The sequence below is a fragment of the Protopterus annectens genome, chromosome 9.part0 (assembly GCF_019279795.1).
Source record: "Protopterus annectens isolate FY-2018-M chromosome 9.part0, PAN1.0, whole genome shotgun sequence".
Lineage (NCBI taxonomy): Eukaryota > Metazoa > Chordata > Ceratodontiformes > Protopteridae > Protopterus > Protopterus annectens.
Window position 1 is genome coordinate 591,662,404 of NC_056743.1, and position 16,395 is coordinate 591,678,798.

Below are 16,395 nucleotides of genomic sequence, written 5' to 3' on the forward strand. Positions count from 1 at the left end.
TCCTTCAGTTTCAGTGCAGTAACAGACACAATATCTAGAACTCGAGGGTCTCTGTATTGTCTTGCAAGTGTTTTGTTTTATGACTTCCAGGATCTGCCTTAGATCCAAGGAAAGCCTTGTTTATGTATTTTCACAGGTAGATGCTAAATGCTACCAGCTGCATCAATGGTTGTTTTTCATCTGGGATAGAGTCAGATAAGAAGTGATGTCATCCAGCAAGCTATCCCAGCAGTAATATTTGGGATATTAATTTAAGAACTCTCTGAGACATAGTATTCTGTGTTGTCTTTGACCTGACAGCATCATCTGAAAGACCCACTCACCGCATCTGCCTTACTTGCCCTCTAAGTAAGTTAACTAGGGTTTAGTAATTCTTAGATTCAGTCAGGAATACAGTGACGTATAGTTTAGATGTTTTCTTTATTTGAGACTGCCCAGCAATGTTGTTTTAAATACTTCCTGTGATTTTGAACTCTGATGTTACTGTGAACATATGCTATTTTCCTATTTTATCTATTATGAAATACATTTAAAGCTTTCGTTGTGGCCAATATTTGTGAGACATATTTAAGTTTTGGGAGTACTTGTATATTTATTTGGTGACACTGTGGGCCAACTCCTAATAGCTTTGCTCTTGGTCAAACTACCATTTGTATTGGCAGTAACATTACACACTGTGATTGGACACCCTTTGTTAAAGGAGAACCGGGCCCACAGACTCAAAAACATGTTTATTTCATCATGGTTTGGTGCCACCTACATTTTAACACCACTCTGGGACTATTTACATATTTTTAAATATTTTATACCTAATTTCTGAGTCTGACCACATGTGGTCTGGCATTCTGAAATCATTCTGATTGTTTAGTCTGCCCCATAATGCAGTACTTGCCTGTAAAAAATTCTGTCATGCATGCCTATTTCTTCCTAAAGCTCCCGTCACTGCACTGATCTTACATACATACACTGCTGTCTTTCAATCAGTTTTAAGTAACATTTCATGCCATTCAATGACTACACAAACAGGGAAAATGCCACAGAACAGACTTTTCAAAGTGCTTTTTACTGCTGCTTCTTTTTAGAATGACTAAACTGCAGTGTTTTGTGAAGCCTGAATTATACTATTTGACTCATCTCCCATCCCCCTTCACACCTAACTTCCCTAGCTGTCAAAGTGCTAAGGGTAATTTGAGATGTTACCACCTGTGACTGACAGTCCACAGCAGGAGACTTGACTCATGTACTGTTTTTCCCTGTTCTAGCCTTTACTTTCTGTATGGGTAGGGGAAGGACCAGAGAGATGTGACATCACAGCATGGGTGGGTTTTTAGGAAGGTCATGGAGATGTCAGTTTGGGGAAGGAAATGGCCAGAAAACTACCTGTATTCATTGGTGTTGATAACATCAATGAACTAGAGACTGCAGCAAGCTTTACCAGGGCAGGACAAAATTGTTTTGAAAGTGAAACCACCACAGTACAGTAAGGTACTGCTCTAGTGGAGGGAAAGAGTAGATTTAAAATATTTTAAATGCTGTATTGTTGGTTATTCATTGCAGGGACAGTAAATAGGGAGAAAAAGGAGAGAGAATTTGAGCATTTAATAATAGAATCCCACTGCTGCCCTTTAAGGGCCTTAAAATACCTGATAAGGATGTGGCTGGTGGCAGTGATAACTACCTTAGAGTCTGGGCAGAAGGGGGCATAGCTAGTAAACCTGTGCCAGCCTTTCCCAGGTGTGTGTGCACGTATATAAATCAAACCTCAGAGTGTGTGTGTCAGCTACTTGGACAAGGACACACAACACTGGTTGGACACAGAGGGTTGCTGGAGGTCTTGGCTTGGCCACTCAACCGAGATCTCAACCCTACAGCTGTGTCAGTGGGGAGTCTTACTGGGGATCTGGAGAAAGAGGGAGAAACCGGCCCCAGACTGACTGTGATCTCTGTGTGCTCTTTAGGGAAACTGCACTTGATGCAGAGCTGCATCTGGAAATGCTGTGTGTGTACCTGTCATCCTCCCAATGTACACCACCCACTGTTGCCAGGGGTGAGGACTGAGGCTCCTTGACTATAGGGCCAGTGGTGGGGTGTCACAGATGTTTTGTGAGAAAATAAATGAATGTGGCACACTGGAGATAAGAGCTTTCGTTGTTTGGCTATCAATGGAAAAGGAAATACCATGTGGTTAACTTGAGGCCCAAGACATCGTGGTGAGTTATGTCTGTCAGGTGAGACAGGATGTCTGGAATCGGATCCAGAATACAAGGAGAGTACAGTAGATGAGGCCAAAGGAAAGGAAACCAAATCTGTTGAGGACAATAAGAGGCAATGAGGATGACCTCACTCTTCAGTCGGGATCCTTTCTGTAGAAATTTGATTATTAGGGGAGTCGAAAAGTAAGCACAGAGGAGACCGGGAGGCGAATTGTGAAGGAGAGTGTCTCTTGGTGACTCGCCCAGTGGCGGGATCAGGACAAAGAACCTGCTGCATTTGTTGTTCAGAGGGGATGCAAATAGGTCGCAGCATGGTTGACCCTAGTGGCGGAGGATCATTTTTGCCATCTTCTTGTTGAGAGGCCACTTATGAGTTAGTAGAATAGACTTCAACTTGTCTGCTATCATGCTGGATTTACCAGGAATGTGAATCACTACCAGAAATTGATTTGAAGAGATCATCCATTGCCACAATCTCATAGCTTCTCAACACAAGGGGTACAACCTGGTTCCTCCTTGCATATTCACGCATCATACCATACACATATTGGCGGTCTGAACTGCAAATGTTATGGAAAGGGACAGAGTCTTGGAATACCTGCTACTGCTCTCACTTTCAGCACACTGATATGCAAGTTGACCTCTTTAGAGGGCCATGTGCCTTGAACATCTTCCCTATGAAATGCCCACCCCCAGCCCACTCAATATGGGAAGCATCCGTGGTCACCATGGCCTTGGGCAGAGAGATGATGACTGGACAACCATGCAATAGTTGATCTGGGTGAAGCCACAGCCAAAGGAATCTCTTACAGGCCTGAGTTATAGTGATCTTGGTGGACAACAGTTGATGTAAGATGAACCACTGGGTTGCCAATATCCACTGTAATATTCTCATATGGTACCTTGCTAGTGGAAGTAGAACTATCGCCGCAGACATTGATCCTAGGGTCTGTAATACCTTGCGGGACTGGTAGCGATAAACTCTGAATTAGTTTGCTGACTTAACCAATGGTTTGAACCCTTGGTAAGGGCAGAGACTCTGTCATTGATGTTTTGTTGAAACTGGCTCCTATGAACTCTAGAGACTGAGAAGGTTGAAGGTGAGATTTCTTGTGGTTGATTGTGATGCCCATATTGGAACAAGACTGGAGTACATAGTCTCAAGCGGTTATCGGTAGATGCTTAGTCAATGCAGTAAGGAGACAGTCATCTAGGTATAGAATCTCTTAGAATCCCTGCAGTCTGAAGTGAGCTGCTACCACTGCCATGCATTTGGTAAACACCCCGGGGGCTGTGGTGAGATCAAAGGGCAGTGCTCTGAACTGGTAGCAACTGACTCTCAGCTGGAAGTGTAGGCATCTCCTGGACCATCTGTTTATTTTTATGTGGTAGTAAGCATCCTGGAGATCTACAGAGCACGCCCAGTCATCCTTGTGCAGGAATGACCATCCAAAGCTTGGTACACTGAAACGACATGTTTAAAACGTTGAGATCCAAGACTGGTCTCCAGTCTTCTTTGGCAGTAAAGAATCTTGAGTAAATTTCGGATTATTTCTGGTGTAGGGGGATCTCCTGGATGACTCTCTTGTCTAACAGCTTTTGTATCTCTAAAGCTGCTGTCTTCCTCTGACTGGGTGGAACATCGGGAAATTTGTTCTGTATTGGTGGTGGTAGGGAAAAGGGAATTACATAGTCTCTGGAAATGGTCCACTGCAATTAAGTATCTTTTACATCTAGCCAGGCTCTCTGGTGCAGGGGGATAAACAACCGCGACCATTTCCAGAGGTGGGAAAGCAGGCCTCCTTTTCAGGAGTGCTGATAGGGCCCGTCATAGACTCCTGGTTCTTCGGGACTCCTCTGCTGCGTGGATGACGTCTTCTGTTAGAGTTCCCCCCTCTGCCTCGGTGGGAACATTCTCCATGTGGATCACAGAATGGAGCCTGAGATTTCTTGAACCATATCTTTCAACCACCTTGCTGATTCCTGGAAAAGGTTAGTTGAGGAGTCAAAAAGTGTACACCATCAGCAGACATGGTGTTTCTATCTCTCTCACACTTGAGTGTGTGTCTTTCATCTTAGGGCCAAATAACAAACTTCGGTCAAAAGGAGCACTGATGAAGGATGACTTGATGGGCTCTACAAAATCAACACAGGTGCATCCAGGCATGTTTCCTGATGGAAATGCCCGAACCCGCCACTCTTGAGGCTCCATCTGCATATGAAATAAGCCTCACACATGAATTTAAAATGGACTGGTGTGTGGCTAACTGTGAAGCAACAGAAGATTCCACCTCAGCAGTACTAGTCCCAGAGACAGTTTTTGAGAGTTTCTTGATCAAATCTTTCTGTAATCTGGTGAAGTTCTCCAAGTAATTCAGGGACCTGAATGCAAAGGCTGCTGATGCATATACTCACTTTACTCACATCCCAAATATGTCTGGCACCATAGACTCCCTGTTAGGGGATGGACAGAAGAACGCTGTTCCAAGATTTCTTTTTTGGTGGCTGCCACCACGACCATAGCATCTACCGGTACTTCTTTGTTCCAAAACTCCCTTCCTTTCAGTGGTGCCAGGATCCTATCTGATCTCTTGGGGATCGGCTCTACAGAAGCTGGTGCTTTCCACACCAACTAAGAGATCAAGTCAATGAGCTCATCAGTGGGTAGAGTCAACCAGCAGGTAGATGGACCAACACCAAAAGCCTCCAGGAATACCAATTCCTCTTCAGAAGTGTTGTCAGTAGACCAACCACCCCCCACTGCTTCAGGATTTCTAAAATGTCTACAAATGAGACATTACCAAAACAAAAGACCAACATTGTCAGGTGGTGATCTTGGGGACCATTCCCCTTCATTGAAATCCATATGTTCCATGACTGACTCTTGAGGGGAGTCCAAGTGCCTCCTCTTGCCCTTCCCCCTCCTATTGAGTTCTTCCGTGGGATGCTCCAAAGTAGATTCAGAAAAGATAATGCCTTGTGGGGTTGCCTGGAAACTTTGGGCTGGCTGCTCCTGTGGAGTAGAATGCTGGCATTCTTGAGACAAAGACTTCTGAGAACCGGAAAGATGATCCAAGGGGCAGGAGACATCTGATCGTTAGACAAGAAAACTCTCCCCAACCTTGAAGGCAGAATGACCTGGGGAGAAACTGCCGAAGCTGATAAGACATTTTTTTCTGGGCCAATAGCTCCATCTGACATGACACCACTCCCGAGGCAGGAGTTGGGACTGACCTATTAAAATGCCTAGGCTCCAAGAGGCAAAGAGCACTTGGACAAGTTCAGAGTAGAACCCTAACCCCTTGATGTTGACAAAGAAACTTCAGGTCCAATAACCCTCCAACTCCAACATGCTAGGAATGGGTGGGCTCACAGAAGACGCAAGATCCAAAGACAGAGGTATCCTCAAATCTGAAGCAGATGCCACCGGGGCACTCAGATCTGAGAGCTCCAAAACCGAAGGACGGATTGGAGAAGGAGCCAGAATAGGCAGAGTTGTACAAGTTAAGGCCTCTGGACCTGTTGGGCTAAGGACCAGGAGAACTCCCATCTGAATCTGTGTTGAAAGAAACTTCATCATTCTATCCACATCTGCTTCTGCAAGACTTCTGGATGAATGGGAAGAAGCAATAGAGGGAGAATGACGTCTCTCCAAGAAGGGCGAAGTGAGCCAAGATGGGACTGAATCCAGGGATGATGGTCGCCTAGTTCTGGGTAGTGGTTTCAGCTTAGAGGGAGCACGATCCGAAGAGATGGACCTGGTGTCTGAAGTGGTAGGATCCGAAGACTTGTGGTGTGTCAGATCGAAGATTTCCTGATCCTCTTTTCCGGCTCCAAGGTCAGATCTGACCTTAGTCTATAACTGCCTGGGTCCTCTGATGCTGCAGGTTTACACAGGGGGGATGACTGCTGCAGTCCTTCAATCGTCTGGCACAAACCCCATTTGCAGGCTGACATTAAACAGCCTCTGAAGAGGGTTTGAGAGGTCCTATTTCAGGCTGACCAGTAGGCAACCTGGAATGTTACCTAGCCCCATAGAAGCAGCATTCTTAGCTCTGGATAGTACTTTGAGGACTTGTTTCTGGGAGATTTGAGGGAGGCTTGTGGATGCTGGAATCATTGAGGGAGACAGAGATGACAATGGAGCTAAATTTATCTGTCAACAGACTGGCTATGTCCTCTGGGTCAGAGTATGTGATATTGTTTACCATTATCTCTCTGTAGTTTTGAACAATGTTTCTGATGTTTCTAAAGTAGATGAAAAAGACTTCAGATGTCTTACTCAGTTTGCTATTTTTACCTCATATCTGGCTTTGGTTGATTTGATTATGCACCCTGAGTTCCCTGCTATGTATAGCAATTGTGTTTTCATCATTGGAGAGTTACATTTCTTTTTACATGCAATTAACTTTTTTCTTTTGCTAACAGCCTATTTATAATTGGGCTCCACCACAGGGGGTTATTGTTGAAATTGGTGTTGTAATTAGTTTAGAGGGGAGAGATGCATCAATACAACTACTTAAATGTACACAAAATTTGACGGTGAAAGATTACACACTTGGAGGGGGGTCTTCAGGGTGGAAGGGAATGATGAATTTAGCCTGATCGACATTCAGTTTTAGTACATTTAACTTTAGCATAATCTCTGAATACAGAGCTAATTGGGGGATGTTTCTGGATTCAGTCTTATGGTGAATGTGAATGACTTATGGACTTTCTCCTTTAGCTGTAGTGTAGATTAACTGGTCCAGCAAGTAAGCATTTAAAAAGTCCAAAACTCTCTGGGCATACATGCTGGGAGGATATATAAGTTTCCTAGATGATGGAAGGGTAGTTAAAATCCTCAAGAAGAATGTTGTTTGGCTGAATGCTTAGGGAATCTACATTAATCAGGTAGGAGGTACAGGCCAAGGAGGACATGGGGGGGGGGGGGGGCTTACAGTTGACTACAATGTGATATGGGGTTTTGGTAATAAATTGGACATACAGTAGTTCCAGGTTGTTATCCTGTCTAAAGAGGTGAAATTTTGTTTAATGAACAGTTTCTGCACTGCCTTTAGTGCTTTCATCTTGTGCAGTGGGCCTAAATGCATGGTAGGCATTGAAGCCATGCACTAATGGAGTGCTAGCAATATTCCTTAATCAAGTCACCATGACTATGCAAATAATGGTGAATTCCAGGGTAATGGGAGTGTTTTGTAAGGCTCCTACCATCGAGCAGCAATACTTTAATATTATATGTTGGTAGCTTTTGATAACTGACTTGGCCTAAAAAAGGCACCCCAATGTACAAAAGTCTTGAGGGGGGACAGGTGCAGGTCATCCCTGGCAAAGCAGTTAGAATGGTCTACCATCGCCTCCCAGACAGATATATATATATATATATATATATATATATACTGTAATCCCTTTGAATGACACCAGAAACCAAGATAGCTGTTAAAAGAAATCAATCATGTTTTGTTCATAATGTAGCACCATTCTAGGTGAAGGTTAAATGTTGCTCAGACCTAAGTTCATACCCGACTCGGACATGTTCTGAAAGCTGCATCATATTTCTGTCTTCATACAGCTCAGGGAGGTACACATCAGATGATATGCTCACATGTGTACTATAACTATGACATATGTACTTGTGGTGCAAAGATCTGAGTGTAATGCATGATGTGGTGAATCCTGGCCCCCAGTAGGCAAATGACCATGACCCTCACCTTGCTCAGCCTAGTGAGTGGTGCATCAGTCTTCTCTCACAATGGAATCTTCTATGACTAGGATGCTGGGTTGTGTGGAGGTTTGCTTTATGGGCTTTTCAGCTCAGACACTGAGTTAAAGATGCATGTTCCATGGTGAATGCTGCTTCAGCTGAGTCTGAGGTTTCTTGGGGTTACTTGTTACTATAGTTGCATCTGGGACGCCTTTGTGGTTTTGGTAGATTACTTTTAGGTGACTCAGCATATATGGGCCAGTGCATTTCTTTTTTAGTGTGTGTGGTAGCTACTGTGTGGTGCTATGTGTTACTGGCAACCAGTATGGTATTTGTAGTGGCATTATAAGAGATCCATGGCACAAATGACACTGTATAACTACATCTTTCATATACTTATCAGACTAAGTATTAGGTTGTTGTCAGTAATCTTGAGACAACTGCTACATGGTCTCAGATTATTGATTTTCACCAGGCTGGCTACAGGTTAAATTACAAAGTGCAAGTCCATAGTTCAGATACTAATTAATGGTGGCTTCAAGGGAGTGGTACAGATGAGGTTTAGAAAGTACAGTTGTGTACCTACCATAAATGTAGATGTTCGGGTGTATTCACTGTTGCAGTCATTACACTTGGGTTATCCTGCTGGCAGGCTACCTGCAGTCGGCCTGAATTCCAAAGTCTAGGTCCGGCATCGGTTGCGGTCGCCTCTTCCCTGACATTAGTGCGCCAGGGGTATAAAAGATGCAACCGCCACCATTTTCTTTAGTTTTTCTTGCCCCAGATGTCAGGTGCCCCCAGATAGGAAGGCTGAAAAGAATAAATTATGCCAAAAAGCATGCATGTACTAATATAAACATATCCTTATCTACAAGCAAATACACCACATAGGTTGTATAGAGTTGAGAAGTACAGAGAAGTCCCAGCAAAGAATAAAAAAGGGGGATGGTGGGAGGGTAACCTGGACTGCAACAGTGAATACACTCGAACATCTACATTTATGGTAGGTACACAACTGTACTATGTTCATTGTGTTTCACTGTTGCAGTCATTACACTTGGGTTGAATCCCAAAGCTGAGGTTGGGCGGCTTGGGTCTACATTGGATTTGGAGAGGCGACCAGGCCCTGCAGAACTGCAGTGGCAAAAGCCTGCTCTGGATTTAGAGTAGAGAGGTAAGTGACAGTGCTTGGTGAAAGTGTGCACTGAACTCCAGGTTGCAGCTTCTAAAATGTCTTTGGTTGGTACTCCTCTGGGAAAGGCTGCTGAAGTGGCTGCTGCTCTGGTGGAATGTGGCCTAATGCCCTTAGGCAATGATTTGCCATGTTGTGCATAACAGAAGCGAATGCAGTGTCCTATCCATTTTGAAACTGTCTGCTTTGTGATAGGCTTTCCTTGTGATCCTGCAGCATAGGCTACAAACAGTTGCTCAGTTTTTCTGAAAGCTTTTGTTTTGTCCAAGTAGAATCGTAGCTGTCTGTGTATATCCAAAGCATGCAGAAGTCTCTCCCCTTTATTCTGGGGTTTGGGTAGAAAGTTGGTAAATGAATGGTTTGGTTCAGAGCCACATTGGAAACCACTTTTGGCATGAATGTTGGGTTTGTCCTAAGAGAAACCCTGTCCTGGTGAAACATGATGAAAGGTTCCACAGCCATTAATGCCTGTAATTCTGAGACTCTTCTTGCTGAAGTTATTGCTAGGAGCAGAGCAGTTTTCCATGACAAGAATTATATATCAGCTGTGCTGGCTGGCTCAAAAGGAGGCAGTGTGAGCTTTTCTAAAACAAAATTGAGATCCCAAGTTGGTAATGGTGATCTCCTTGGGGGTCTTATGTTTTTTGCCCCTCTGAGGTACCGTCTTAGAAGAGGATGTGAAAAAATAGGAAGTTCCGTATTGTAATGAGCTGAAATGGCAGAGGCATGGATCTTAATTGATGAGAAAGAAAGGCCTTTGTCCAGCATCTCAGTTAGGTATTGTAAAACCGGAGGTATATTCGGAACAAGTGGTTCGAGCCCTTGTGCCTGGTTCCAAGCACAGAATCTCTTCCATTTTTCTGCATAAGATTTCCTAGTGCTGGGCCTTCCTGGCTTCTAAAATGACATCCATAACAGCTTTAGAGAGAGGTGCAGTCTGAGTGGCTACATTATCTGCCATGCTGCCAGATTTAAGGTTCTGAGTTGACTGTGCAAAATCTGATTGTTTTGTTGAGTCAGAAGATGGGGAATTTGAGGTAAAGGCCAGGCTGGGCCTTGAGACAAGCTCTTTAGGATTGGGTACCAGTGCTGGCGTGGCCAGTTTGGGGCCATCAGGATAATTTTTGGCCTCTCGTCTGACTTTTAGGAGCACCTTGGTAAGAAGAGGCATTGGAGGGAAGGCATAAACTGTCAGGGTTTTCCATCTGAATGATAGAGCATCCACCTTCCATACTTGAGAGTGATAAGTTCTTGTGCAGAATTTCTGTAGTTGGCAATTGTGAGGGGATGCAAAAAGATCTATGTCTGGGCATCCCCATTTCCTTGTTATCATGCTGAAGATTTGTGGATCTAGTTTCCACTCGTGAGGATCCTTGAGGTTTCTGCTTAGTTTGTCTGCCAGAGCATTTGTTTATCCTGGCAGGAATTGTGCTTGCAGATGTACTTGGTAGGTCAATGCTGTGTTCCACAAAATCATGGCTTGTCTGCAGAGGGGGTAGGAATGTGTGCCCCCCTGCTTGTTTATGTACTACATAACTGTGGTGTTGTCAGTCTTTATTAGCAGCTATCCTGGATGAAGTAGGTCCTTGAAGGCTGTCAGGGAATTTTGTACAGCTAGCATCCCTTTTTGATTGATGTGAAGATGCCTTTGGCTTGGGGGCCATGTGTCCTGAATACATTTTCCTGCCATGTGGGCCTCCCAGGCATAATCTGACACATCTGTTGTTAGTGTCTGCCTGGCTGTGGGTAAAGTGAATGGCTGTCCCTTGTGGTGACAGGCTTGTACCCACCATCGAAACTCCTGTTGCAGGCAGGGAATGAGTGAAATTAATGATTCCAGGCTGTGGCAATGCTGAGTCCAAACACTTTTTAGATACCATTGTAGTTTCCTCATATGCAGTCTTGCATATGGAATTAGCAGAATGCAGGAGGCCATGTAGCCCAGAGCCTGCAGAATTTTTCTTGCAGATTAACTGGGTCTTTGTTGCCATGCATTCGAAGTAAGAAGTCAGTTGTCTTTGTTTGTCTGGCATGAGATAAGCCATCTGGGCAGGTGTATTTAAGCTTGCACCCAGGAATATTATCTCTTGAGAGGGTACTAGTTTTGACTTATTTTCGTTTACTGTGTACCCTAGGCAAATTAGTAATATTTTTACAAACGCCAGATGCTTTAGTAGAATGCCTTTGGTCTCTGCTTGAATAAGGCAGTCGTCCAAGTACGGATATATTTGAATTCCTTTGTCTGCAGAATGCAATTACTGGTGCCAGGCATTTTGTGAGGACCCTGGGCACAGTAGATAAGCCAAAGGGCAGTGCAGAGAATTGGTAGTGCATTGAGCCAGCTATGAATCTGAGGTATCTTCTGCAAGATTGTCTGATTGGGACATGCAGGTATGCTTCTTTGAGGTCCAAAGTTACCAGCCAAGCCTTCTTGCCCAGCATGGGCAGAAGCTGTTGCAGAGTCAACATTTTGAATTTTGGTACATCCAGAAAAGTATTTAGAATAGACAGGTCCAGAATTGGTCTCCATGCTTTGTCTTTTCTTGGTACTAAGAAAAGTCTCGAGTAAAATCCTTGTCCCTGCTCCTGTTGTGGCACTGGCTGAATGGCCCCCATGTCCATGAGAGATGTTACTTGTTTTTGTGCCTCTGCCCATTGATTGTGTGGCAGGTCTGGCGTACCTTTTGCCTTTGGAAGGGTGTGAAAGTGGAACCTGTAGCCCTGAGAGACTATGTTTAGCACCCATTTGTCCGGTGTGATCGTGTGCCAATTTTGTGAAAAAAGTGCTAGCTTTCCCCCTAAGGGTGCTGCCAAGAGAAAAATGCTTGTGATTGGCAGAGGGAAGTCATTTGGACTGTTTCCTATATGGCTGTGATTTGTCTTCTCTGCTTTTGGAGGTAGAAGCACCCCATTGTTTGGGCCTGTATGAGCCCTGGGGCTGTTGCCTGCCTCTAGGGCGTCTGTATCGGCCTCTTTGTGGCCTGTCTGACATGGGAAAGGGCCAGTTCTTAGAAGGCCAGTTCCTGCTAAATCTGGGTGGCTGTACCTGTAAGAAATCCTTCACTGTCTGCATAGATTTAGCTTTATCCTCCATTTTCTTCAACACCTCTTCTGCCTTAACACCAAACAAAGCATCATGCTGTAATGGAGCATCCAATAATTTTGCTTTAACATGATCAGGCAGAGTCTGTTCCTTTAACCAAGCATGACTTCTGACAGAACCTGTTACAGCCACCCTGCAAGAGGCCTCCAATGAATCATAACCACACTGCAAAATATGTTTTCCCACTTGTTCAGCTGCATGCAATAAATCCTGCAATTCCTTGTTCTCAGAACATTCAGAATTTGTCAACATTTTCTGTTTTAACAGAGACATTAAGTATTGCTGATATTTAAGCATATGAAACTGACAATTTAAAGCCCTTACAGCCAAGGTAGCAGAAGTGTAGACTTTCCCCCCCATCTGTCCAGTGTCCTGGAATCTCTATCTGAGGGGACAGGGTTTTTAGCAGTAGCAGCCTTGACCCCTTTGGGACCCTGAGAAATAGTTTGTGTGCCAACAGCAGGGTTTTTATATAGAAATTTATGAGAATCTGGAACCCTTGTCTGGCTTAACAGGTGCAGGAGGTAAAGAGTCGGGAGACAGGCCGGACTCTGAAAATACATAATCTACAATGTCTAGAACAGGTGGAATAGCAAGAGGTCTGTGCTGAGGTAATACAAGAAAGTCTCTAAGCCTTTTCTTAGAAACTGAATAATCCTGGCTCTCCCAGTGGAAATGCTCCCTCATGGTATGCAGGGTTTCCCCAAAAGAGTAATCCTCAGGAGGAGAAGCTGAAGGAATAGATTATTCAGCATCAGAATCCTCATAGGGAGGAATAGTGTTTCCCTGCTCTGGAGAGGAGTCAGAGGAAATGGAAACCTGTTCAGTGGAATCATATTCAGTATCTTACCTAGGCCTCTTATCAGGAGGGGGATGGGAACCCCTGAACAAAGTAATTAGGTCTTCGGCCATTTTGAGCATCTGTTTCTTAGGCATGGAAGTCTGTCCCGGAGAATGCTGTACTTGTTTCCTTGTCTTTAAAACTGTTTTAGTCTTTGTCTTGGATGCTGAAGTAGGCTTGATATAAAGCTGTGTAGGTCTGAAAACACCTTCAGAAGCAGATGCCGGCTCAGAGGCTCCAGACCCATCTGAAAGATTAGTTTCCGAAGGGCCAGTACCTTGAGTATCCAGAGGCCTAGTTGTCTCCACGTGGGAGGCGGCCTGTGGCTCTGAGGTAGCGGGTGTCAGGGGCTGCGAAAGCGCCTCACTGAGCACCGGTGAACTGGCGACTGGCCTAGAAGAGGCTTCGTCGTCGGTTTTGGACCTCGGATGCCTATCCTTTTCTTTCGTTTTTTTATGAATTCCGGTCGTCAGTTGTTCTGACGGCATTATATAGTTAAACCTTCGGCCAAAGTAATGAAAAGCAAAATCGTACCGACCCTTAATAGTGCGTTGGTTAAATCTAGCACAAAACCGACAACTAGCAACGTCGTGGTCAGGGCCTAGGCAAGGTATACAGTAAGAATGAAAATCCTTATGAGGTATTTGCTTCCCACAAGAAATACAATTATTAACATTTTCTGACATCAATCTGGAGCAAGAAAAAAGTTTCCCCAACGGGGTACTTAGCTTTATAGAAGACTTCGGATCTTAAATTCAATTTCGAAAATCTCAGGAGTCAGCTGACCGGCACTTGCGAACTGCTTTTGCTTCGGGCACTGCGTGGCAAGAAAGACTGAAGAAAATGGCATCGGCTGCATCTTTTATACCCCTGGCGCTCTGACGTCAGGGAGGAGGCGACAGTAGGGTTGCCACCTTTCCAAATGCCCAAAGTGGGACATTTGTGCTACAAACATCAGATTTTGCAGGGCAAAACATGCCCACGGCCAGTACAAAGGACAAAACTTCAGTTTTTTGCCTGAATAAAAGTTTATTCTTGTAGCATTTTAGTTCCTTATTCTGTTTCTTATAACATTTAGGTGTTTCAGATACAGAATAACTGTTTTATGCAACTATTACATAAAATATAGAAAATAATTTTGTCCTAAAATCTCAGGACATTTGCCATTTTTTCACATTTTTTGCTGGACACAACTGCCCAAAGAGGGACTGTCCCTCGCAAAGTGGGACAGGTGGTAACCCTAGGCGACAGCAACAGATGCCGGACCAGGACTTTGGAATTCAGGCCGACTGCGGGTAGCCTGCCAGCAGGATAACCTGAGTGTAATGATTGCAACAGTGAAACACGAACATCAGAAGGAAGAAGAAAAGAATATTTCTTATGTAAATATGAGTACAATCTTAGATATCACAAACAGGATATACAACTTCTGAACTTATCTACACAAAAAAAAAAAACTTTGCATTTAAAGGTGCAGAAGATTTCAAGGGGGGTAAAGGATAAACGGTCACAAGATAGGATGACATGAGTCAAGTGGGGATAGGCAGTGGTATGGAGTGGGAGTGTTTTAAAAAAAGATGAGATACTGGGGTGGGTGGGCACTTCTTAGAGAGTCCCTGAACACTGAGGGATACTGCATACTGTCATGGTGATTACAGTACACTGCATCATCTTTAATGGAGTGTAAGTACTTTGACTTTGTAATATGGTGCATAACACAATTATGAAAATAGACCAAAACACCATGCAGTACAAAAAAAACCCCCACACACTACAAAAATGCATTTTAAAACATTTTCAACTGGGGTACGTCAATATCTAAACAACCAATCTAAGCAAATGTTTACTTTTAGAAACATGCTCGTGCTTACCGTTTGTGGATAACAAAAACTGAGCAGCATTTTTCTGGGGTAGCCATCTAATTTTATTGATCTTTTCTTCAATTTCTAAACTTTTCAAGTAGTCAAACTCGGGTTCATGGCTCTGGAAGGTGCTGTAAACATTGTACTCTCCTCGACTTTGAAGCAGGTTTTTGTTCTGCATTAAGGAAATAAATAGTGGTAAGCAAATAAAAGAATCTTTAAACACAAACACACCACTATTACCACCATCAGAGCAGGTTAAACAAATAAAAGCATGAAATTGCCATGAACACAACAGCACTGTTTACAGAGTGCTGGGTAGTTCCAGCAGCAATGCAAACCTTACATTAGACTGAATCTAACAAGTCCTTAAGAAAAGAATCTCAAGCCCAATTCAGGGTTTTTAAAAGTGCAAACCTTTTGCTGATCTGCTCCTTTTGAAGGCTATGTCATCAGACACTACATAAACAAGTTAACAAATGCATTTAATTTATTGAGGGATTCACTTTCATTAGGTCACACCTACGGGAAATGTAACAAATTATGCAGATGAAACAGTTTCAAAAACTGAAAGAAGACAGAACACCTTTTCACACAGGAGGTCAAAATACAGCCCAGAAAAGAAGCAATGAATTAAGGTAAGACTGGGTAATGAGAGAAGAGAATAAAAAAAATTTTCAGCAGTTAATATTTTCACAGATGGTATTCTATATATAATAAAACCTGTTAAAACGACACTCATCCTACTCTTAATAAGCCATCACCAACCAGGCAATCATTTTTGAAATCTCTTCTGAAAATTTAAGAGGACAACTTCTTTCAGGGGGTAAAAAAAAAACACAGTAGTTTGGACCATCTCCAGTCATCAAAGCAGTATGTATACAAGCAATACTCAATTTATGTTGTTATGAATAGCACAGTTACTTCATTAAACTTACCAGAACAGTAGATGTTCAAATATATCACTGTTGCAGTAGCATAAAGCTATATAGGGAGCATCCTCACAAAGACTGGACGTCATGCCATTATGCAAAAGCTTCTGGGTGTCTTCCTTGTACACCTTGCATCAAAGGGAGGATGAGTGTGCGTCAGTATAAAATCAGATCTTTCTTGTCTCTAACAAAGGGAAACTAATATGTAACCAGACTGACCAAGGTCCAAAATTGGAAATTTATGTGGCAACAGAAAGATGAAGTAGGAAAGGAACACAGAAGAGGAGAAAGAATAGGATTCACTAGTGAGCTAGAAAGCAAAGAAAATGAAAAGGTGGTAGTTGGAGGGTGTTACTACTGTAACAGTAGTCTATTCAAGCATCTTCTGTTAGAGTAAGTTTACGTACACAATTGTACTATGTTCACTAGATCACTGCTGCAGTAGTATAAAGTCACACAGAGTAACAGCCAAAGCCTCAACAGCCAGGGAGGAGGAAGACATCACGGTCCATGGAAAACAGACCTAACAAATCTGCCCTGACCCTGGA

At 43.5% G+C, this 16,395-nt stretch overlaps 1 protein-coding gene across 4 annotated transcripts in view; it reads right to left on the reverse strand.

The window, feature by feature from the left end:
- The window catches only part of PPP2R2A (protein phosphatase 2 regulatory subunit Balpha), a 1,574,838-nt gene that overhangs the window by 599,404 nt on the left and 959,039 nt on the right, over positions 1-16,395 (reverse strand). For all 4 annotated transcript variants that reach the window (XM_044083139.1, XM_044083140.1, XM_044083138.1 and 1 more), the window contains exon 4: positions 14,925-15,090. In XM_044083139.1, coding sequence (XP_043939074.1) covers positions 14,925-15,090 — 166 coding nt within the window. The remainder of the gene's footprint in view (positions 1-14,924; positions 15,091-16,395) is intronic.